Source organism: Vulpes lagopus, chromosome 12 (genome assembly GCF_018345385.1).
Source record: "Vulpes lagopus strain Blue_001 chromosome 12, ASM1834538v1, whole genome shotgun sequence".
Lineage (NCBI taxonomy): Eukaryota > Metazoa > Chordata > Mammalia > Carnivora > Canidae > Vulpes > Vulpes lagopus.
The window spans coordinates 48677838-48703967 of record NC_054835.1 but is presented as its reverse complement, the minus strand read 5'-3'; the positions used below and the strand labels follow the sequence as shown (position 1 = coordinate 48703967).

Below are 26130 nucleotides of genomic sequence, written 5' to 3'. Positions count from 1 at the left end.
ATCCAAAGAATTCTAGGCATATAAAATGGTTGCTGCTTTAAAACATCAAGTTTTGGGGTGGTTTTATTATGCAGGAGAGCTGGGTCTTTTTTAGAAGCTTGACTTTGAAGGTAAGGAGTGAGCTCAAGTAGTAGAGTGATAAAGATCTTTTTGCTATTGAGATAGGGCATACCACAGTATAAAAGATTTACCTGTATGAATGCATTTGTTTCTATAACTCTTTTTACACTCCAAGAATTCTGTTCTGTGAAAGACCTCCCTTGGTCTGTTGTTTCTTATACAGCCGGGATCATGCCTGCTACTGGTCTTGACTACCGTGATTAATGTCTACTGGGTTCCTTTAGAATGCTGGCTCCTCCTCTTTTACCAAACAGTTTTTATTGTTTCTTATTGCAAAAGTGATGCTATAATTAAAAATATGGAGCTAAGATAAAAGAAAATGACCAAAAATTTCACCCACCAGAGATGTCCTCCAGTAAAATTTTGATATATGATTCCCATCTTTTTTCTCTTTATATGTTCTTTGATTTACAAACATGACCCATATGTAATTTTGGTAAACTGTATTTTCATTGAAAATTATCTTGTGAACATTTTCACTATCCTTAAATATCTTTCTCCAACACCATTTTCAATAGTGCATAGTTTTTAGTTTATGTACTATGGCAAAAATACAGAGAATAGAACATGTTAGTATTGTTGTGCCTAGCATGAACAGGACATTGATAAATAGTTATTGGCTAGATGAATGAATGCTAGAATGAACATTTTTTTGGCTAGCTGAAGCTCTGTGCAACCTTTTAACTGCCACCTTTGGGCAAATTCTGGAAATGGGTCAAAAGTTGGGCATGTCTCTCAGGTAATATAGTAATGATAGGTATTGCCAAATTGTTCTCCAGAAATGTTTTAGCAGATTACCCTATACCACACTAGTGGCCTTTAAAAGTGGGCTATCGTTGACTACTTTAGACCCTACTAACTTTTCTCTCAAGAATTACTTTAATAAAAAGGTCTATTGATCCACAGAGACATTATTTTAAGCTCTGGCAGGGTGAGTACCAGGTTTACTATCCAACTCATCCTCAACTGCAAGCTTGAGAGCTCAGCTCATCCCCAACCCAGAAAGTAGGACAAAGTGCATTCCACTATTAACACACACACTCTTTATACAGCATGTTTTGATTCTAATATTTCAATATAGTAACGATTAATATCACAAAGTATTCGGTAATATTAGCTTATTTTAATATAGATGCAAACAAATGCATTTGATTTCAGAAAGCCAAATACAAGCCTCATGGTAACTGTGCCTCTCTCTGAGTATCTGGATCTATCCATATATCTATATGTACAAAACACTCAAACACAATGAGAGTGTCCATCTCAAATAGCTGTTGCAGACATGCTGGTATCAGACAGACAGAAAAAGAGAGTGAGGTTCTCCGGGTTCATTTGTGCACCTGGCCCATGACTGGCTTTCACGGACAAAATGTAGAGACTGGGGTATGTCCTGAAGTTTATGGCTGAGCCTCTTCGGTCAGGAAGATTGTGACCTGAACCTGGCTGTAACAGTTATTGAGCAATATGACCTTGGACTGGTTATTTAACCTCAGAGCCTCAGTTCTCCCACCTCTAAGATGGGGATGACAGAAATACCATCCTAATGAGGATTACTAGAAGGCCTAAATGACGTTAACGGGACTGGCGATGAATAAAAATGTCTGGCAGAGAGCCTGGTACATAGGAGATGTCAAGTAAGTATGAGCTATTATTCCTTTTATTTTTGATGACCATCATCTAGGGTAAAAAATCAAGGCAAAGAGTGCTAATGAATTACTTATATTATGTAGGTTAGTAAAAAAACCCCAGAGATATCATTCACTTTACACATAATCTAATAGTCAATAAAAACTGTACTATGTGTGGTGCATCTGGGTGGCTTAGTCGGTTAACCGTCTGACTCTTGATTTGAGCTCAGGTCATGATCTCAGGGTCCTGGGATTGATCCCTGCATCAGGCTTCAAGCTGAGTGAGAAGTCTGCTTGAGATTCTTTTTTTTCCATTCTGCCCCGCCCCCCCATTCTCTCTCCCCTTCTCTTAAAAAAACACAAAACACAAAAAACTGAACTATATCTTACCTACATTATAATTTTAGTTGCTTGTAAGTATCTGTTTTGGAGGTCATAAATATCATGTAGTAGATACTTTAATATAATATGTATGTACACCTTTTAAATTAAGTCTTTGAGATCTGACACTTATCTGGAAATTAGGATCTGGTTTAGCAGGTAAGTAGATTAAAACTGCAAAAACAATTAAAAATAGGCAATTGTACTAATTATTTTAAGATTTTTTTTTTACGATTTATTTATTTATTTATGATAGAAAGAGAGAGAGAGAGAGAGAGGCAGAGACACAGGAGGAGAGAGAAGCAGGCTCCATGCCAGGAGCCCGACATGGGACTCGATCCCGGGATTCCAGGATCGCGCCGTGGGCCAAAGGTAGGCGCCAAACTGCTGAGCCACCCAGGGATCCCCTTAAGATTTTTTTTTAATCTTAAGAAACAATACTAGAAACTATGCTGTTACAGAGTAAATTTATGTTTTCCCTTTTTGTGTATATTGGGATTCAATTATTTATTTAAAATTGGGAAACTGCCTACTGCATGGTATTTGGACACCAAGTGGAAAAGAAATTCACTTAAAATGAAATTTTTATATAGCTAAAGGAATTTAAACAAAGTATTCAGCTCAGTTCATGCCAAGCAAAACAGTTATACAGATCAATGAGTGAGTACCTCCTGTGCATTTATAAATGAGAAAAGCTTCAAAGATTTTTTTCAATTACCAGAATATAAAAAAGAAACCTCTTTTTTTGGTCTCATATCACACGTAGGGGGAAAAGAAGCTTGCTGATGGCAATGTAGAGGGAAAATCTCATTAAGAACAAAATAAAATAAGTCCTCACCTCTAAAGTGAGGAGGCTGGATGAAATGGCCTCCAAGATTTGTCCATATCTGAAGGTCTTTTATTCCATTCAGTCTTGTCCAGGCTTAAAGAGTATATTTTAAAAAGCAACTGACATTAACACTAGCTTTTCCGTAAATTACTCAGATTGCCTACAATAGGCTATAGAAAAGAAAGACAGAGGGGTTGGGTAGAAAAGGGCAGCGATAAAACTCAAATGTTTCTTTTCTTTTTCCTTGCTTTGTCTGATTACTCAACATGCTTTAAGCATTGTTATAACAAAGTAAAATCACTGAAAAATAATCTTTTGCTGGAAATTCTTGAAAAAAATTTTTGTTCTCTTTTAAATCTTATTTATAAAGGTTTCCAGATGCTTATCCTCACAGATTAAACCCAGCATGATGTAGACACTTACAATAATATTCACTGCTATGAAGCCAAGAAAAAAACTACTTTGAGATCGAACTGCCTATCACCTAAAGAATCAGGGTCCAGGGAACTTTTCTGTTGCTATTAAAGGCGTGATTCTCTGAAGCCATTTGGAAACAGCCTAGGTTCTCAACAGCAACACATCTACCCTGCACTATGTCAAAGCACATCAAATGGTTGGCATTCCAAACCTCAAACAGGTTATTTCTCATTATGTGAATACATAATGAAAGGATGTGGGCAAAGAAGAGAATGTAAATTGGAAGCTGACTTCTGAATTTATTAGCCAGCAGTCCTGAGCTAAAACAGTCATCCTAATTTCAAGAGACAGTTCCAAAGTGGTTCTCAAGAGAAAGGACGGGTATTTTTCAAATATTTGTTCAATGTGAATGGATCAGGCTTGCCAAAAATGACTTTTTATGCTGGCATGTGATCTCTTGGAGGGAAGTCAGCCTGAGTCACTGGATACATCAAAGGTAGAGTCCAGTGAATGGAATTAGAGCAGGCTGCATGAGCAAGCTAGGTACCTGCATTCATCTGCCCACTGCTGGGATTGTAGCCCTCCTTTTAATTACATTAAAGCAGCTGGTACCATTGGTGACTGAAGTCTTTAGATTACCTTGATTGCTCGGTCATTATCTCTAATCAGCTGCTTCTTCTCATCTTCAAACTTCTGTATAACATCCTGGAGCCGCCTTTCTGCAGCAAGCTGCTGCCGGCTGTTCTCCTCTTTCAGAGAGGAAATGGTTGTCTGAAGTTCTGCTATGATCTAAAATGAAAACAGCATGCTATAACTTCAAATTCTTCAGTGAGAGGCATCTATTTTATATGTATTTATGCTTAGCAAAAAAGCGGATTTGGCAAAAGTCTAATCCACAAACTAAATATTTTCAATTAACATATCGCACACTATAACGCATGAAATTCCACGTAATAAAAGACTATAATAAAACTGTGAATGGTGAACAACTGCTGAACCAAATATATTTGGAAGACACTTCCACTATAACATTCCACAATATTTACTCATCAGAAGAAAGAACATCTGTGATCTCAAAAATATGAAACGCGTCAGATTTTATTTCACTGAGAAACAGACATATTAGAATGAAGAAAGCTATTTTGCCTTTCCTAATATTTGGAACTGTAATGACCAAAGAAAATAATGAACAGTGCTCATTCTTTATAGTTACCTAATTCTACACAACGGTTTTTGGGTACTCACTAAGGTTTGTGCCCTGTGCTAAGTGTCTTAAGTTCCTACTGTCATTTACAAACATTATTATCACCATCTTTTATAAATGGAGAAACAGAGGCAGAGAAAGAGGTCCCATATATCCCGTTGTCACAGATGATATCAAACCAAATAAATAGACAGGTAGGACCTGAACAATGCAGTCAGATCAATCACCATACTGATTGGATCCTCCAACTAGCCTTTGTTTTTCCCAAATGAGGCTTTTGGTGTAGAAAAGAACCTTATCGTAACATAGTTCCAAATGGGTTGCCTCCTTCCCAACTGATAGATATCCATGAAAGTTTATTTAGAGACCCCTGTAGTATCCTCCACATAGGAGAACTGGTTCTCTCCATGAATGGGTATCCTCTAAGAGTTCCCAAGTAATCATGAGCTGAGAACATGTTCTTCCGTGGGGTTGTATGCATCCATTTCCTTCCTAATTCAAAATCTTTTAAAAATCAGGAAATATGTTTCATCTTCCAATTAAAAAAAAAACCCAATATCCTTAGTCCTGGTTAGAATAGAATTCCGTTGGTTGTACAGGAGCAGGGCTCATTGGTGAGGCACTTGGACAAGTTAGTTATCTTCCTGGAAGCTCAATTTTTCCACCTAATATTGGGTGGCAGAACTAGAGTGCAGTATTGTTAAGACAATAAATAGAAACTGTCTGCAGTTTCACAGATGCCAAGTCTTATAGGAATATTAATTGGTACTATGGACATAAATGATAGCATATTTACAATAAAATATGGCGTAGATCTGCTTTTAGAAGTGAGCAAACTCACTGTAACAAAGGTTCACATTTAGGATTTGTAAATCATCACATGTTAAGACCATTGTGAAATAAATGGCAAGATACATAATAGCAGTATGTTAATATTTTAAAAACAAACTTGAATCTTTTGCTATGAGTGGAGGAATCTATTTACTAAGAATAAAGACGTTTCTCATCTGTTTTCCGAACTTTGATTAAACGTTGTTCCCATTCTGGCATCAATTCAATTAATTTTCATAGCACTTCTATGAAACAGGGAAGGTTAAATTCTTATAGTGAATGTCAAAAACTGAGGCACAGAATAATCAACTCACTCGCAGTCACAGAGCAAGAGGAGCCAGAGATAAGAAAGAGCCAAATTTCCTTGGCCCAACATGAAACTTAAGATTGATATTTTTTAAGAGCATCGAGCCAAATAGTGAAAATAACTTACTATTTCAGTGACTATTGGAGCGTTTCAAGTTAACTACAACTTTATAGAAATGGTAAGCTTACTTCTGTCATGTGTTGTGTTTGTGTATGTGCGTGTATGTACATGGGTGTGTGCGTGTGTGTTTAGTGCAATAAATTGATATATCCACTACCAAAATCATGTCATATGTTTTTAAGGTACAAAGTAATTTTGTTTCTTTAAAAAACAGTAAGATTAGATTGCCCTTTCACTGACTAACTGAAGATAAAAATATTTGTGGGTTCTTCAAGTGACCACAAGGGTATGAAACAGGGATCCCTCGTTTTCAGAAGCTTAATGACAAGAGGACATCAAAAAGAAATAAATGCAGGTTTTGGAAGGCTCTATGAGCATGTTCTGAGGAGAATATGTGCCTTTTGTGTGGAAAATGAAACCTTACATTCTTGGGGGAGATAATGAGATTCTTTGGGGGAAGTAATGAGATTATCTTTAGCAAGTTATTCTAAAAACTTATGAAGATGATCTACGGGAGAGAAATACTTCAGGTGAAACATGGTAGTAGCTGAGTAGATAAAGTGGTTGACAGACTGATAGACGAGTTGGATAGAGAAAGGTGGATAAAATGTGGATAATTTTTAAAACCTGAAATGAGATTTAAGATTAAGAAATAATCCTAACTAGATTAACATGTTTTAGGTAAAGAACAAAACTCACTTGGTTGTAGACATAGAGTAAAAGACAATAGACTATATTCACCTTAGCACAGTGCCCATAACTAGCCCTTAATATTTAACTAATGGAACTATAGTGAGAGCATATAAAAATAATAATTACCTGACAAATCATATTGAGATAATCTAGCCTTTTTATAGAATGATATGAAAAGTTTCTGAGAGAAGTCAGAACTCATCTACAGAATCATAAACCCCACCAGTTTTGATTGAATCTTAATTAAAAACCATAAAACAAAATGTCACCACTCAACTGAATATTTACCCTGCATTCGCTTCAGAGAAAGATGTGGATTCAAACATTTCCATGTGATATTAAAAATATTTTGGGGGGGATCCCTGGGTGGTGCAGCAGTTTAGCACCTGCCTTTGGCCCAGGGCACGATCCTGGAGACCTGGGATCGAATCCCACATCGGGCTCCTGGTGCATGGAGCCTGCTTCTCCCTCTGCCTGCGTCTCTGCCTCTCTCTCTCTCTGTGTGTGGCTATCATAAATAAATAAAATTAAAAAAAATAAAAAAAATAAAAAAATAAAAAATAAATAAAAATATTTTGGGAAGCAAAAGGAGAGCTATTTCGGGCTGATGCCGTAAGCAACCTAACTCATGAAAGCTATAATGGTTAATTATTGCTAAGCAGTTAACACTTGGCAAAAAATGTTAGTGGTCTTATTAAGTCTTAAAATCAGATTCTGAATAGAGTTTAGGATTTCATATTTAACTCACTTTGATGTTTTAAAGGTTATAGTACAGTTTGAGGTTTTTTTTTAAGATTTAATTTATTCATTCATGAGACACACACACACACACACACACACACAGAGGAAGAGACACAGGCAGAGGGAGAAGCAGGCTCCAAGCAGGGAGCCCGACGTGGGACTCGATCCCAGGACTCCAGTATACGTTCTGAGCTAAAGGCAGGCAGTAAACCACTGAGTCACACAGGGATCCCTAGTTTGAGATTTTTATAAAACTTTAAAATACAAAAGGGCATACTTGGGAAGATTTGGTGGACACTGAAGATCCTCATAAAATAAGTGAAAGAGTGGCTCCTGAGCACATTTTGCATTCTGGGTTGCCACCCTGGAGAATGATATGAAGGTTGCGGGCATGCCGGACACACGCGATACACCCAGGCATAATCTGCATTAGGTATGTGGGAGTAAGTGAGGGCACTGGGTGGTTGGGGTCGGGGGGCGGGCAGCCAGGCTCTACCTGTATTCCATCTCTAGTCTTGTCCACAACTACCTGTATTCTTGCCACATGGCAATATCTTTCTCTGAAAAATGGCCACCAGGTGAGTCAGCTGAATGGGAACAACTGCGCTAACATTGAAAAGGCAAGGTGACCATGTCATATTAAGACAAAAAGAACAAATATATGATTCTGATGGAAATTATATTTGGGAGTGTGCCCAGAGATGATGCACACATTGCCATCAGGATGAACACTGAGAGACCCAGAAGGGGCACAATTCTAGGTATGCCATGGGTTTAGTTTTAATGGTCCATTAGATCTTAAAAGCTTGATAAAATCTTAAAAGATTAAGTAACTTCCTTTAAGGGAGGAAAATATTTAAAATATTTTCCAAATTCAAGCTGATGATCTAGATACCAATGCATTCATTATGAGTGCATTCATCACATTACTTAAAACAAAATTTTTTAAGAGAAAAAAGAGAGGGATTTCATCCTTTCTTTTTTTTTAAGATTTTATTTATTCACGACAGAAACAGAGACAGAGTCAGAGACACAGGCAGAGGGAGAAGCAGGCTCCATGCAGGGAGGCCGATAAGGGACTTGATCCGGGGTCTCCAGGATCACACCCCAGGCTGAAGGCGGTGCTAAACTGCTGGGCCACCAGGGCTGCCCCACTTTTTTTTTTTTTTTTAAACCTGATAGACAGTTAAGCAACTTTGCTTCTGGCATTGTCCTCAGCTGAGATACGAGTTAGCGATTCCAGCAAACTATCACTGGAAAACAGAAAAAGTCAGTCTATGGTTCTGTTTGTAATGCTCATTTTCAAATTATCTGTTTCTTTAAACTGACTGGACTGAAGATCAATGTTCCCAAATGTCAGGACACAGATACAAACATACACATCTATTTATGTACATGCAAATATTTACATGTATTTAGAGGTGGGGAAACCAAATATTATCAATGTAAGCTTGTCAGCCCACCCTTTATGAGGAGGATGGACCATCTTTTATTATGTTATTATACTATTTCAAAGATATTTTTTTCTCTTCTGGTGTTGCACTGTCCTTTGATGTATGAAATGATGGCTGTGGGACATGATCGTTGTCACAATTGGCTTTTCCTCCTCCTCCTCCTGCTTCTTTCACATCTTTACTTGGGAAAATATTTAGCAATTCCCTGCCTCTCAAATTTGGCGGGGGGGGATTTGATCAGTTCTGGAACACCCAAAAATAAATTAAAAATAATTTCTTGCTCCTTCCATATCTTTTTTTATTCTTTGCTCCCTCCTTTCTTGTCTCTATTCCCATTTTAATCCTGCTGCCATGCAAGCTAACAGTTATTAAAGTGCTTTGCTGTGTACTAAGCACTCTGTACTAAGCACTTTTTTTTTGCATTACATTACTTAATACTTAAAACTAGCTTCTGAGGTAAGTACTACTCCCTATTTTTACAAATGAGGAAACTGAATTCCAGAGAGTGCAAGTAACTCGCTCAAGGTCATATAAGTAGTAGGGCTGGTATTCAAATTCTGCTGGACTCCAAAGCTCAGGCTTTCTTCCGCATTAACTTACATTTAATTTGCTTTAATATGAACTAATCAGGCTGCTTCACACATTCCTTTAGATAAACTTAAATACTCCTGTTTACACTCTCATTATTTAAGCATTTTTACTAGCTATCTTCTATCTCACTTTCGGTCTGCCTCCCCCATTTAACATAATGCAAAATAGGCAGGACATAAGGGTATGCCAGTTGGGGATTCTTCACGCCTTAGTTTAAACTGGAACTACTGGAGCAATAATATTTCTTCTGATTATAAGAATCTTCTGCAGTGATTAAAAAAGAATATTTCCCCATGTTCCTTCTTCAAAGAAGGTCTGGAATAATGGCAATCAAGACCTAATCATCATCTTTGAAATAAGTACATGTAAGTCTTCACTCAGACAAAGACATTTGGCTTTCCAAATGGGATGTACATTACATGGCATATGCACATTTTAGAAATAATTGTATAACCAAAGACATTTTATGAGAGTATCACCAGAGTTCTGCTATATGAAAAACGAGAGGGACTGAGCCAGGCCAGTGGTGTCAGACTGTGAGCTTCTGTTCTCCAATCTGATCCAGGGGGGATCCCGGTGTAGTCACTTGCTAACCCATGTGACCTCAGCTCTCTGAGTCTGTTCCCTAAGCCTCAGTTTCCTCAATGGGAAAATGGAGCCAAGAACAGTTCCTAACTGAGAGTTATCATGAATGAACACTGAGTCAAAATGGTTCGTGCCCCATAAAATTCCTGATTTTATTACTGTTACGTTGTTGTGTTACTGTTATGACCACTGTGTGGTAACTTATAAAATAGTACATAAATTTCAGTTCATGGCCACATATCACCGTGTATATGCAAAAATACTGTGAAGTGCTGATTTTTAAAATCATTACATGTGATGCCCACAAAAATGAATGGCTTAACCTCTCCATCGATACAATGAAAATTTGTATTTTTTTATTCTAGAATTACTCCTAAAACGAAGGAATGCTTGGGATTCCCTGAATGATACTTTAGGATATTATTATAACAACTTAGACAGAAAAAGTATTTTAAGCATCACATGTCAAGTTGAGACAAGCATTCAATTATTGGCCTTCTACTAAAACTATGATAGCAACAACATGTAGCAAGATATGAATGCAGGGCCTTATGATTCTTCTTTTCCCCAAAAGAAGTCAACAGTTCAGTGGCTAATTTAACCCAGGACATTTATCATTTTGAATTTTACTTTTAAGCAGTCCTTAGGTACAACTAAATGGAATATTGCAAAAAAGCACAGATGGTATCAAACTGCTTACATCACAAATGTAGGTGTGTATTTCCCGCCCTTGTGAAATATGTTGCAGCCTGGGCTTGTTCAAGCGCACTGGCTGGTTTTACAACATCTGAGTATGTGTGTGTGGGGATGTGTGTATGTTAGTTCAAATGGTTCAATATGCCTAATTAAAAAAATCTTTTCATAAGGCCAAAGTATTAAAAGTATATATTATTTACCCACGTACCCACTGCAAATAGGATAGTAACCCTTAAAGACACTGAAGAGAATGAGGTTTAACTTGAAAGTACAAATGCTTTTTATGTATAGGTTTCTTTTTGGTTTGTTTTGGTTTTGCTTTTTTTTTTTTTTTCCTTTCAACATTCTTACCTGTGAAGATTTGGCAAGCTTCTGAGTGTATTCCTTCTCAATCTGCTTCAGCCTGCTGTTGGCCTGAAAAACACACGTACATGAACACACACACACACAGTGACCTGTGAGCTTGGTATCTCTTCCACATGCCTATCACCAGGCAGCTGGGATGGCTGCCAGCTGCACCGCCCTTCTGGGGCAGCCAGAAAACCACAGGGCTTGTCTTTGATCTAACGCCAACTATTCATCACTTAAAAAGCAAAAGCAAAAAAAAAAAAAAAATCTCTCCTGCCAATTATGAGACAAACACAGACTTCTGTGGAGAGAAAGAGAAATCGAGAAGAAGAGACAGAAATAGACCTAGCAAGAGTGTGAGGGTTCAGAAGGTAAAGTAGGGAATGGCAGAGGAATCAAAGGAGAAGAGAAAGGAAACAAGGGGCAGGGGGGTGGGGGCAGGAGAAACAGGAAAAGGTAAACTTAAACCTCTTCCCCATTGTTGAAAGATGAAAGAACTAGGTGCTCCTGGACAGAGGCAGATAGATTCTGAGACTCACCTAGTGAAGACATGAGCCCCCAGTCTGCCTAAGACACAAGAACTAATTTTTTTAAAGTGACAAATGTGTCTACATCAAACCATTTTCATGTCCTGGAAGGAGGGTGGCCTTCCCAGAATCGTCCGCATTACTTAGAACTCGACTATCTCTTCTGCCACTCAAGTTCCCATCCTCCGCACATGACCTGCTTCCCTGCTCTCCGGAAGCTTCTGGGAGCCTCGCTGCATCCTGAGTGCTCGGAAATGGCTCTGCGACACGCCTGGACTGGGCCTTTCTTCTCATTGACTGTGCAAGCGCCAAGTAGGCCCTCCGATCTGAGCTGTGCCCTCTGCTTCTAGAAGAGCTTTGGTCATTACTCTCAAAGTTTCCTCTCTCTGTTCCCAGCACTCGCTCATTCTCTCTCTCTCTCTCTCGTCTGTCCATCTGTCTGTCTCTGCAGCTATGGCCATTGGGCTGCTCAGGTATACCATCTTTTTTTCTCATTATTTCGATTTTCCATTTCTTTGTCTTTTTGATCTTTCACAGTGAGTTCTCAACTTTTAATTTAAACTTTCTATTGGATCAAAAAAAATATTGCCCTTCTGTTCGTAATTTTGTTGTTGTCGTTCTCTGAGTAGCATCATGGATCCCCTTTTAAAGGTGAGGAAATGGAAGCACAGAGAGGTTAAGTAACTCGCTCAGCACCACACAGCTAGGAAGCAATGGAGCCACTTTTTTTTTTTTTAAATATTTATTTATATGAGAGACACAAGACAGAGAGAGGCAGAGACATACACAGAGGGAGAAGCAGGCTTCCCGCAGGGAGCCTGATGCAGGACCTCATCCCAGATTCCAGGATCCCACTCTGAGCCAAAGGCAAACACTCAACCACTGAGCCACCCAGGCGTCCCTCAATGGAGCCACTTCAATCCCACACAGTGGAGCACGGAGGCTCCACCAGTAGAGCACATTGCAAACCTCTCTCTGCTGAGGTTATTAGATCCATCTGCACTTAAGATGTATCTATATGTCCACACACACACACATACAAACATTGCTCTCTAGAGTGCCTGTGTTGTTTCTGAGTTCCTTGCAAATATTTGCTTTGCCAACCAGTTTTGTCTCTGTTTTTCCCTTTAGCAACTTTCCTCAAAACTGTCTGGTGATCTTTTGTATTTAAAGTGAGGCCTCTAAAACAGGCAGGCTTGGGATGCGTGGACATCCTGTCGCAGGGTGTCTTAGAAGGACCTGGACTTTCCCGTGACTGGACATTTGTCTCAGGCCATTTTGCCCAGAGCTGCATCCTCCAGCGCACTTCCTGACAGCAGAGATCTGGCCATCAGTGTTTACAGAAGGGAGTCTACGTGTTCAGATTGACTCTTGCACAATCCCAATTTCATTTTGCCCCCAGCCACACCTGAGTCCCCTCCCTCATTCCATCTCCCCAGAGAGAGAACCAGGGGTGGGGGCAGAGGCAGACATGGAAACCCTAATCCCAGTGGGATGGAATGTGAGGAGAGGCCTATGGGGGTAATTAGGTTATGGGATGGTATCCCCTCATGGGTGGGATTAGCGCCCTTCTAAAAAGCCTTCTTACAGAGCCTCTACAGAGCCTGCCCGCTCCTGCCCTGTGAGGATACAATGGGAAGATGGAGTCTCCAACTCAGAAGAAGGCTTGCACTAGAATTCGATATGCTGGCACCCTGAGCTCAGACTTCTAGCCTCCAGAACTACCAGGGATCAATTTCTGGCCTTGATAAACCTCTCAGGTGATGGCGTTTTGTAATAGAACCTGAGCTAAGACAATAGCTATGTGTTTTATGGATTTCAGTTCAAAAGCAATTCCTGAGAGTCTATTCCATAAATCTCTCTGCATCTATGGCCCCACTGAATACACTGGGGTAGTTTTGTTTTTTTCAGACTAGAGAGGGCATGTGACTATTACTATTGTTTCTCTTAAGCCATCAGACTCTACTCTACCTCTATAATAAAGCACTCTCCATCAGAGAATTAAGGCCACTCGACTTCTTGAGGTTTGTCCTGGTTCGCATTCCACCAATAGTTTCTAAATCACAAAATGCTTGAGAAAGTATTTTTTGCCTATTTAATAAACACCTACAGAGCTCTCACCATGTGCTAGGCACTGCTGTAAGTGTTTTTAAAATATTTACTCACTAGAAAGTATAAAAATTACAGTGCCATAAAAATTAAATTATCTTCCCTAAAAAAGTTGGAGGCAGAGATGCTGGTTTGTGCAGGACAGCCTGGGTCAGAATCCCACAAACTCATGTAACTGCCTTTGCAAACCATCTAATTCATTCATCCATTCCAGGCCACTGGGACTAGAGCAGTGAATAAAACAGACAAATATCCCTCCCAACCTTTATGGCAATTCTATCCTAGTGAGTAAATGAAATAACTTACAGAAATGACAACATTATAGATGGTGTAAGTGCTATGGAGAGACTGAAGCAGGGAAGAGATGAGAAGTGATGGAAGGTGGGGGTAGTTTACAGTTTTAAGAATGTGGGAGTTAGGGAAAGCCTCATGGAACAGATATGATATGTGAGTCCAGACCTGTAGGAGATGAAGGAGCCATGGTGGCCTCTAGGGAAAGAGCACTTTGGGCAGAGAGGGGGCCAGTTATAAAAGCCCCGAGGCAGAGGCATGCCTGGCATGTTCAAGGCACAGTGAGGGGGTCAGTGTGGTTGGGTCAGTGAGCAAAGTCTTCCTTGGATAAGGGCTGAGAGAGAATGAGGAGCCAGATCCTTCATGGTGTTGTAGGCAACTGTACGGAATGTGGCTTTTAGAATGAGTGAAATGGAGAGTCACTGAAGAAGTTTCAGTACAGGAGTGACATGATTTAACTTAAGTAGTCATTGGATTACTCTAGCTCCTGTTTGGGGCAAGAACCCAGCAGAGAAGCCAGTTGGGAGGCTGTCAAAAATAATGTAGGATATAAAAGAGGATGTGGTGAGAAGTGGTCAGATTCTTTGAAAGATTTGAAAGTAGAGCCAACTGGATATGCTGTATGATAAAAAGAGATAAACCAAAGATGACTTCAAGAATTTTCTCCCAAGCAACTAGAAGAGCGGGGTTGTCATTACCTTACATCAGAAAAACTATGGGTGGAACAGGTTTTTTTTGGGGGGGGGGGAGATGAAGAGATCGGTTTCAGACACATTAGGCGTGGAGATGCCTATCAGACATCTGTGTTGAGGCGAATATTTGGATATTCAAGTCTGGAGTTTAGGGGAGAGATGTAGGTTCAAAGTATAAATTCAGACATCACCAGTATATAAGTGGTACAGAGAACGAGGCTCCTGGATGAGCTCTCAAGGCACTGAGTGTACATTAAATACTAAGCTCTGAGCCTGCAAATGTCAGGAGGCTGGAGATGAGGACAGAAGCAAACAGAAGTAATGGCCAGAGAGATAAGAAATCAAGATAATATGCAATCCTGAAGCCAAGTGAAGAAAGTGTTTCAAGGGCTATTCCACCTGTGTCAGATGCTACACAGAGAGAGGTCACATGCAATGAGGGCTGAAAAATAAGTACATGGCTTAGCCTGTGGGGGATGTTGATGATTTGAACACAAGCCGTTGCAGTGTCGTACAAAGCTCAAGAGAAGGAGAGGTGGTGGAGCAGACACAGACAAGTTGTTCAGAGTTCGGTCACAAGGGGAAGGAGAGGAATGGGCTGAAAGCTGCAGGGGGAAGTGGGTAAAGAAAGGTCTGACTTGTTTTGTTTGGCTTTTTGTACCATGAGAGAACTAACAGCATGCGTGCAGGCTGATGGGAAAGAGTTGGCAGGAGAGAGGAAAAACTCGGTGCTGCCAGAGATTTGGAGAAGACGTGTTCTGGAGTAAAGGAGAGGGAATAGGATCTAGAGCACAGGCGAGGAGAGGGCCTCGGCTAGGAGTGCGGGGAAGTCACAGTACCAGTGACTTACCTTTTCCCAGGAAGCAGGGGAAAGATTCATAGCAAAGCATGAGGATGGTAGAAGAGACTGGTGGAAGATTCGAGGTGGGAGGGAAGGGTATGGATGGTCAGCTAGGAAAGCAGGAAAGGGAAAGGACCAAGGAATGCAGTATGGGCCTCCAGGAAGCATTGGGACCCAATTCAAATTACTAATGTCAGATTTAAAGTGAGGCCAGCTCAGTCGGTGGAATGGCTAACTCTTGATTTTGGCTCAGGTCATGATCTCAGGGTCCTGTGATTGAGTCCCACATAGGGCTCCAGGCTTGGGGGAGAGTCTGCTTGAGATTCTCTCTGTCCCCTCTGCCCCTCCCCCTTCATGTTCTCTCTAAAATAAATAAACAAACAAATAAATAAATACAAATAAAGTGAGGCCAGCTGGTATATATGCGTACCTTTGGAACTTGCCAATAGCTAAATAGAACAGAATCAATATTGTGGAGAATAATAACAGTGACTAAAAAAATAAAATTAATTTATCAACCTTCGAGGTTTTTATTATGTATTTGAATCTAAGTCACAACTACCTGAATTTCTGAACTTCTCAAATAAACCTAAAAAGCTCTGATTTAGGGGCACTTGGCTTAGTTGGTTAAGTCTCCAGCTCTTCATTTTGGTTCAGGTCAGGATCTCAGGGTCATGAGATTGAGCCCCAAGTTGGGCTCTGTGCTCGGTGTGTGGCCTGCTTCAGTCTCTCTTTCCCTTGGCCTCTCTCCTTCCCTCCTCCATCCACATGCTCTCTCCCTCTCTCCCTCTCCCTCCCTCTCCCTCTCTCTCTCTCTCTCAAAAGAAAAAAAAAAAAGTCTCCGGTCTAGTACGGTTCAAAATTTACAGCTAATTTATCATGCAAACTGTCTCTAAAACATGTCTTGAATAATTTTATTCTCAGGATGGTACTGACTGTACATTTCCATACATTAAATCAAGTTATGGTTATTTTAATCTGAGTCTTATTTTTATAGCTATCATTACTATATAGAAGCAATTTACAAACATCTGCTGCATAGGCAGAATAAATGTAGAATAACATATGAGAGCAAAATCATAATTTTGAAGTGAAAACGTTTTGTTTTGTCGTGGCTGTTGTTTTAATCTCTGGCTCTTCCTAACTGCTCCCCTTATGGCTGGTCATGCCCTCCACCCTCCACCAAGCACTTAGTTCCCCCCTTGCTTTTCTAGGGCCTCTTTTTCATATCATTCTTCCTTGTTAAAAAGCTGCCAATGTGTTGATTCACTTTCTCTACGTAATTCCCATCAAAATTTTGGGTTCAAACTCTAGTGGAAAGAAATAAATTTTTAGAAAGGCGTCAATGGTGCTTAGTCATCCTAATACACCACTTTCTTCTTGCAGGGTACTTTGCGTTATGTCTTCATTCAAAAAGTCTTTCATTTCTTTATTTTCCATTTCTTATAATTGGTGAAAATTCAGGCATTTCTATTTCCAGGAAGGTAAATTTAGAGGAAAATTAGGAGACTCCTCTAGAATACTTATATTTAAGGCAAGCTCAGATCTTATAAAGATAAATTTCCTTAAAGTATAACAGCATTAGTTTCTGAATTAAATATTTGTTTTTAGTATTAAAAAAAAGGATGCTTCCCAGAGTCTTGAAACATAGCCTTAAGCTCAGATTATTATGCAGTATTTCCTACTCAAAAGCTTTGTAGGAATCCATTTGAAGCTTCTTTAAACACTCTGAGTACAGTTATGGCTAGTTGATGCCAGATGCTAATATATAACTGTGCACTCCCTTAAAAACAAAACATATTCAGAGAATTCATAGAATATATTTATTTGAACATAATTTAAAATATTTAGAGAACTTTCAAACTTGAAATTGTCTATATTTTACCTCAAAATAAAGGTATAAATTTGTGAAGCATAAGAAAAATTCATGATTTCTACTTGGGCCATGATGAAGTAACTGGGACCATACTTAATCTGCTATTGTCAACAGCTAGAAAACTGGGCAAAATACAGGGAACTATTTTAGGAATATTGAAAAAGAAGAGATACAGGATTGTGATCCTGTGAAGAAGGGGAAACAAGTAAGGTTAACCCTCCTAAATCACCCCTGCTCTCTTCCTGGAGGGACATCTCCGTCTGAATATAGGCAAGAGAATCAAAGGGCAGCAGAATGGGACTGTGAACTGAGAAGACAAAGACTGGAGTTTGGGAGGCAGTTGGAATTTGTGGGAGCAGAGCACTAGACAGGAGGGAGCTATGGAAAGAACGAGCTCCAGACACTGACATGGGTTCCCTTAGAGTCTGCTGCTGATACTGAGCCACATGTGCGTATACAGGTGCGTGTCCTTGTTCTACAAGGACAAGTAAAAAGTGACTGGTGAGATTTAAGATAAACAATATCCAAGTTTATTGAAAGCTGAGGGATATTTGACTTCTGACCTGCCAGAATGAATGGTTCTCATAGAAAATCCAGGAAGGTCACACTAAGTCATGGAGTTAAACTAGCCTTAGAGTCAAGTCAACTTTAAATTGCTCTAACAAAGTTTAAAAATAAGTTTCAAATGGATCAAACTGGCCATTGAGAAGTAAATATTTCTAAACAAAACTCAATGTTTTTTAAAAGAAGTCAAGAAAATCCAGCATTCAATAATATAAATTTTATAATGCCCAGCATTCAATAAAAGGAGGCATGAGAAGAAGCAGGAATATGGGAGCCATAAGCAGTAGAAAAATTAGCAATAGAGTTCGTCTCAGAAATGACAGAGATGGTGGAATCAGTAGACAAAGACTACTACTATGTTTTTACAATAACATTAAAAGCATACCTAAATATTTAAACAAAAAATAAGCATAATGAGGAGAGAAATGGAAGATATAAGAAAAAAACTTAAATAGCCTAGGGCAGAGCAATATATTATCTGAAAGGAAAATTTCACTGATGCGATTAACAATAGATTTGGTACAATGGGGGAAAAGATCAGTGAATGTGAAGAAAAAGCGTGTTAAGTATCCAAGTATCCAAATGACTGCTAGAAAGACAAAAGACCAAATTTAATGAATAATCTCAGTAATGTATGAGACCATATCATATCATCTAACAAATGTCTAATTGTATATCAGAAGGAGAAAGGTTTGTGAAAATATTTGATAACACAATAGCTACAGATTTTGCATGATGAAGAAAACTGTAAACCCACCAGTGGAAGAAGACCAAGGAACAAAAAAGATAAACACAAAGAAAACCACATCAAGATAAATCATAATCAAATGGCAAGAATAGAACTAAAGATAACATCTTAAAAGCAGCCAGAGAAGGCAGATGCATTTCAAAGATAAGAATGACTGAGGATTTCTCATCTGAAACTATTCTAGTCAGAAGATAACATAAAGAATCTTTAAAGTGATGAAAGAAAAAAAATCTGTCAATCTAGAATTGTGTATTTAGTAAAAATATCCTTTAAAACTGAAGATAAGCTACAGACATCTTCAAACAAAAATCTGTCACCAGCAGACATGAACCACAGTCAAGGAAGTTGTTCAGGCAGAGTGAAAAAGGTACCAAATGCAAACCTAGACCAACTTAAAGAATAAAGAACACTGTACATAGAAAATAAGTATGTAAATATCAATTATCTTGTTTTCGCCTCTTAAAATCTCCTTGAAAGAAAATGTACTTTGAAAAGAAATAATAAGGGCACCTGGGTGGCTCAGTTAATCAGCTGACTCTTGATTTTGGCTCAGGTCATGATCTCAGGGTCCTGGGACTGAGCCCCACATCAGGGCCAAGGTGGGTGTGGAATCTGGTTGAGACTCCCTCTTCCTCTCCCTCTGCCCCTCACCCCACTCATGTGCTCTTTCTATCTCACCAAAATGAATAAATAAATCCTTTTTTTAAACCAAAAGCAGATATAATAAAAGAGTATTTGGGGCTTTATAATATATGTAGAACCAGGATACAAATAGGAAAATGGAGTTACACTGTTATGAAGGCACTTACATTTTATTATAAACTGGCTTAGGAGTATGTGAAAAGACTAATATAATAAAGATCCATATCCCAAAAAAAAAGGAAGAAGAAAAAGGTACATCTACTAAGCCAATAGTAGAAATAAAATGAAATATTAATAAGTACTCAGTAAATTCAATAAAAGGCATGAAAAGAAAAAAGAAAAAAGATGGGACAAATAGAAAACAAACAGCAAAGTAGTAGAATAAAACCCAACAATATCAATAATTATATTAAGTATAAATAGTTTAAAAATCTTAGCTAAATGACAAAGATTGTCAGACTGGATCTAAAAGAAGATGTAACTACATGGTATTTTCAAAATAAACACTACATACTTAAAACATGTTAAAAGTAAAAGGATGAATAAAGATGTACCATTCAAAAAGTAATCCTAAGGGAGGTGGCTATGCTAATATCAAAGTGGATTTGAGAACAAAGAAATTTAGCAGAAAAAAAGAGGAATATTCCAATAATGGTAAAAATTTAATTCATAAAAATGAGAGAACAACCCTAATGTGTAGTATCTAATTTCAAGAGCTTCAAAATATACAAGGCAAAGACTAACAGCCCTGAAAGGAGAAATAGACAAATCCACAAATTATAAATGAGGCAATTTCAACCCTCTTCTCTAAAGAATTGATTGAAAGAGTAGACAATTAGTGAAGTAGATGATCCGAAAAATGCTGTCAACCAACCTGACCATTAATCAGGCACCATATTCCTAGTCATACAAAAAATTTTAATAAATTTTTAAAGGATTAAAATCACACACAGTATATTCTCTGACCATAATGAAATTAAATTAGAAATCCATACTAGAAAAAAAAGAAATCCATACTAGATATGTATCTGATATTCTCAAAATATTCAGAAAACTAACAATGCACCTAATTTTTATGAGCCAAAGAAGAATTTACAAGGACAATTAGAAAATACTTTAAAACAAATAGGGATCCCTGGGTGGCGCAGCGGTTTAGCGCCTGCCTTTGGCCGAGGGCGCGATCCTGGAGACCCGGGATCGAATCCCACATCAGGCTCCCGGTACATGGAGCCTGCTTCTCCCTCTGCCTGTGTCTCTGCCTCTCTCTCTCTCTCTCTCTCTCTCTCTCTGACTATCATAAATAAATAAAAATTTAAAAAAAAACAAATAAAAGTGGAAGCATTGCATTTGTGGAATGCAGCTAAATCAGTGCTTCAGGGAAGTTTTTAGCTTCGAATTATTTTATTAGCAAAGAAGGAAAATCTAAAGTAAGTGATATAAGCTTCCTGTAAAGAAGCCTGAAAATGAATAGCAAATTAAAGACAAAATAAGCAAAAGAAAGAAAAAAATAAATGCCAGGGTATAAATCAATGAAATAGGAAATAAAAACCAATAGAGAAAAATCAGTGAAACCAAAAGCTGGTTCCCTGAGATCAAAAAAATTGATAAACTTCTAGTAGACTGATGAAAAAAAACTGAGAGAAGATACAAATTAACCAGTATCAGGAAAGAAAGGGGACATCCCTGTCAGATACCATGGACATTAATAGGACAATAGGAAACATGAATAACATTGCCAAACTTTTTGATAATTGACACAAAACATGAAAGTCTCTTTAAGACTTCAAGACTGATACAAGTTACCAAAAGTAAGGCAAGAATAGAAAACTCAAAGAGTCATATATCCCTCAAACTATTAAACAGGCACATGTACACATCACACACACACACACACACACACACACACACACACACACACACTACTGTGTGGCCCAATGGCTTCACTAGTGAATTCTATCAAACATCTCTGGAAGAAATCATATCAACTCCACATAAACTCTTCCAGAAGATAGAATGGTAACTTAAGGGAGCAACGTTTCTCTACCAAAACATGGATTCCACCTCTTACCACCAATCAGGAGTCTGATACGCCAATCTCCTTCCCTTTCACAACACCAATATTTTCTTCTACATTGACTCATTTCCATGTGATTCTAAAAGGCTAATTTTACACACACACACACACACACACACACACACACCCGCCTGCAATCCTGCTATATCCCTGTGATGGTTTTACAAACATTTACTTTGAGTACCTCCTCTGTGTCAGACACTCTTTGTTTACAATGGTAATGGTAATTTAATGCAGTTGAGGAGGAGACAAATAAATGAGTAAATAAAATACACCACAAATGTCATAGAAGAGCTATGCACAGGGTGTTATTAGGGGAAAACTATGAGATACCTCACATTGGAGAAGGCTTTTGTAAGGAGATGAATATTAAAGGATAATGATGATGAAGATAATGAGGATGATGATGATAGCAACAACAAAAAAACAACCAGTATTTATTTTGCTCTCACTCTACTGACACATATTGTTTAAATGCTTTACACATATTAACAGATTTAACCCTCCCCAAAACTATGTGAGGTAGGCACGATTATTATTCTCATTTAGAGACCTCGAAACCCAGAGAGAGAAAGGTAAAAAGCCTGCTTGAGGTGATCAGCTTGTAATGAAAATGAATCAACCAATTGGAAAAGAAAGAAGAAAATTCCATGGAAGGAGTAATAGGTGAAAAATCCTGCAGGAGCATGGGAAGTGTCAGGCTTGCTTTTCTTCCATCTCAGCCACATTTGTTGGAAAGGCAATCTCTGTCCTTGGTCCCCATTTTCAATCATTAGTTCAGATATATTTGCTGAACAGCTTGGTGACTCCTCATTCTTTATCTTTGGCCTGAATTTGATCCCCTCTCCTCCCCTCCACTCAACTCAGCAATGACCTTCTTGTAAAAAGAGGCCATTTTAATAAACATTCAAATTTTTTTATTATAAAAATAAATACAGACTGTGGTGATAATTGTACAATTCTGTACATTTAAAAATGTGCATTTAAAAAAATGACATAGGCAGAGGGAGAAGCAGGCTTCCCACTGAGCAGGGAGCCCAACTCGGGGCTCAATCCCAGGACCCCAGATCATGACCTGAACCGAAGGCAGATGCTTAAATGACTGAGCCACCCAAGTGCCCCAATAACGCTGTTTTTAAAAAGTAAATACAGGGACGCCTGCGTGGCTCAGTGGTTGAGCATCTGCCTTTGGCTCAGGTTGAGATCCTGGGGTCCTGGGATTGAGTCCTGCATCAGGCTCCCTGCAGGGAACCTTCTCCCTCTGCCGATGTCTCTGCCTCTCTCTCTCTGTGTCTCTCATGAATAAATAAAATCTTTTAAAAAAAGCAAATACACAGTGTAGAATATATAAATCTTCTCTATGTAAATACATAAAAATTATCTAGAATATATATATTCTGTATATGAATGTATAAAAATTATATATAAAATATATAAATATATTTCAAGTTATATTTTAATATATTTAAAAATACATATTAATATATAATGTACAGTACATATTCAATAATATATTTTAATAATGTACATATTAATATTTTAACATTTAGTAATATATTTTGAATAATAGTTCTAATATGTGAGCTATATATGTATATAACACACATATAAGATTTCCTGTAACCTATCATCCAGAGTAACAGTGTTGACATCTCAGTGATTTTTACATAGGACATACTTGCAGGTACTAGGATATTTCTGAAGTCCTAAACCTGGTATTCTCTTCCATTCCCCAACACATCCCAGTTTGGCATGCTACCTTTACTACCTCCCAGGAAGGATGACACAGCAGAAGTAGAGAAAAAACAAAGGAGGCAGTTTTTGGCTTTTGACTCTAACCTGGGCCAGTGACACTCAACTTGGGGCACAGAAGTCTGTCGGTCACAGTGGGTTTTACTCAGTCTGCTTCCCCTACTGCTTCTCTACTCCAGACTAAAAATGATTCTGTAGCCTGGGAGCAGGAGACACGGTATGAAGTGAAGGGGAGTCTGTTCTTGAGGAAAGGCCTTGTTTCGTGTCCTATATACCCCCCCTCCCCCCCCCCGCATAGAGATAGGGCTACTCTAATTGCAGAGGGGCCTCTGCTCGCATGCCAGATAGAGGCCAGAGCTACAGGACCTTGAGTTCTCAGCCACACTGGCGCATATACTGGAGCCATAGCAGAACTGGGCTGTGTGGCATGTGTGTCTACGCAGGCCAGCAAGACTGCTGTGCTGTTTCCTCTCCCTGACACAAGGCAGGGCGGATATAAAACCTCCTGGGTATCTGAGATGGGATGTAGCAAGGAGAATGCAAGGCCTGAGGAGCTTTCAAAGAGGAAGGAGGAGTTACAGAGAAGTGACCCAAATCATCTGACTACCAAAGATCCATGGGAGCAGCAGATATATCAGTAAATGTCTATGTGGACAGGTCATACTGAGACCAGAGGGCCCTGTGCCTCATCCACCACACCATAGCATGATGGAGCCCTTGTGCTCACATGTTATCCTGGGCAAGGAGGAGAACGAGATCTAAGGCAACTAAGGACAAGTACCAACCATTGGCCATTCAGCCACATGATGACTCAAAACAGAGATTGAGATTACATCAAAATAGGCACATCTGAGTTCATGACCTGAGATTTATGTCCATTTCAGGTATATGACTATTAAGGGCTGGGATGAGATTTTGGTGGCATCTGGCTCAGATCCTCTTTGCCATCATGCCTCCTCTCTAGGAAGGAGATGTCCATGAGAGGAATGGTAGTAATTCAAGAGATAGAGGACAACCTGGTTCCGTGCCTGATACCTCTAAGTTGGTGAGTGTGTCAGAGTGTGAGGCCTAGACCCCCTCCTTCCCAAGCTTGAATTAACATTTGACCTGCAGATGTCAATGCTCCATACTTAGTGACTCTTCAGTCATATTCCTTTCTAAAAAACTGATAAAATCATTTTATGCAGTCGTTTTACCCAGAACCAGAATCAAGTAATTAGGAACTTCAAGTGTTTTGTTTTTGTCACTGCCTAACTATTTTGTAAGAATTCCAGGGAGAAGCCACATCCTCTACAAAGGAAGAAAGAAACCAGACAGTTTTGGAAAAGGACTGTTATTATCAATATTACCATATCTTGAGTTCTTAGTAAATATCGGCAGATCCATTCTCAAAAAAGTGCCCATATTCCTGAATCTGGCTCTAATTCTGAACATGCCCAATTAGTATTGAATACATTCTCTGTCTACATTAAATAATGTGCATTTAATGACAGATAACCTATAGAATAACATGGGACAGTTGATTTTCTGCCGTCACTGTAATTCAGAAGGACTAATTTTCTTGCCATTGCAACATAGGTATTTATGTGGCTAACACCCATAAATGATCACATAAGATTTACATGAATTTCCACCCCACTCACTGAATAAGAAAGCAAACTGTGAAACAAGCTTATGGAAATAGTTAAAGAATTAAGATCTAATCATATTTCAAAAGCTCACCCTCAGAGGAATGCTCTGAAGCAGAGGCCACAGAAACTGAAACTCATTTATTACTTGGGCAGAAACACAAACTTTAAGAGAATGAAGGAGAAAAAAAAACTTTACTTTGCTCTAGGGAAGAAGCAACTATTCTCTGATGTGCAAAAAAGAATTTATCATCAAAGACCAAATGTAAATGGGGCCAATTAATTTTTTTAAGAATCTCTACCTTCTATAATATTTTTATGCCTTTGTTACTGTTATGCTTTACACCGAAATCTAAGGTTGCATGATTTGACAAAAGTTAAAGAAAAATGACTATTATATATATAACAAATTTTAACATACATAATATATATTTTAAATTCACTTAATATATTTACATATGAGTGGCACATTTGTTGGTATAGTACTTTTAGGAAGCAGAATGAAGATCTATCTCAAATATATGACTTTAGACATTGAAACACAGTGATAATGACTAAATGATGTTAATTGAATTGTTGGTCAAGTAATAAATTATTTCAAATAAGCTTTGAATCTGGGAGTTAGAAGTCCTGATTTGTCATACTCATAAATCCCATTATTATTTTGCTTATTGTTTTGGAAATTTTTCTACTTTTTGGCTCATTTGTATAAGAAAAAAAGAATATAATGGATATTAATTGGAAAGCTTATGAAATAATACATTTACAGGAAGTTGCTATGTTAGATTCATAGGCAGTTCAATATAAATCACAATACTTAACAAAATCTCTATTTTCTTTACCCGATAATTTGGAAGTTTGGAATAGATGTTCAAGAACATTCTTAAATGCGGTCATTGGATCTTCCTAATTAAAGATGAGTTAGAGCTTATCCAGCTTTCCAGGGTTATCTGTATTGAGATAGAATTACCATACCAATTTATTTTGAACATTATTTTTAAATAAATTGGTTATTTATGGTAAAAATTGGTAAAAATTTATGGTAATTCTATCTCAATATAGTTGACAACAATGAGTATTGTGCCTATATAAAACATGTCCCAGGGCACCTAGATGGCTCAGTTGGTTAAGCTAAGTATCTGCAGTCAGCTTAGGTCACGATCTCAGGATCCTGGCTCTTCACTCAGCAAGGAGTCTGCTTCTTCCTCTCCCTCTGTCCCTCCCCTCACTCATGCTCTCTCCCCCTTTCTCTCTCAAATAAAATCTTAAAAAAAAACTCAAACATGTCTTATCCTCCACTCCGTCTGCACACATAAGGTCTTCAGTTGGTTTTGTTGCTGTGTAGGTGAATTTCCCATCACCCAGACCCTCAAAGCTACTTCACAAACCATCTTTTTCATCAACTCAAGTTACTTTGATTGACTGACTATTCCAACAACTG

The 26130-nt window shown here is 38.5% G+C and overlaps 1 protein-coding gene across 1 annotated transcript in view; it reads right to left on the bottom strand.

Moving 5' to 3' along the window:
• The window catches only part of CEP112 (centrosomal protein 112), a 398072-nt gene that overhangs the window by 83030 nt on the left and 288912 nt on the right, over nt 1–26130 (bottom strand). The window contains exons 22-23 of the mRNA XM_041725032.1: nt 10949–11011; nt 4015–4164 (exon numbers count right to left, since the gene is read on the bottom strand). Of these exons, the coding sequence (XP_041580966.1) occupies nt 4015–4164; nt 10949–11011 (213 nt within the window). The remainder of the gene's footprint in view (nt 1–4014; nt 4165–10948; nt 11012–26130) is intronic.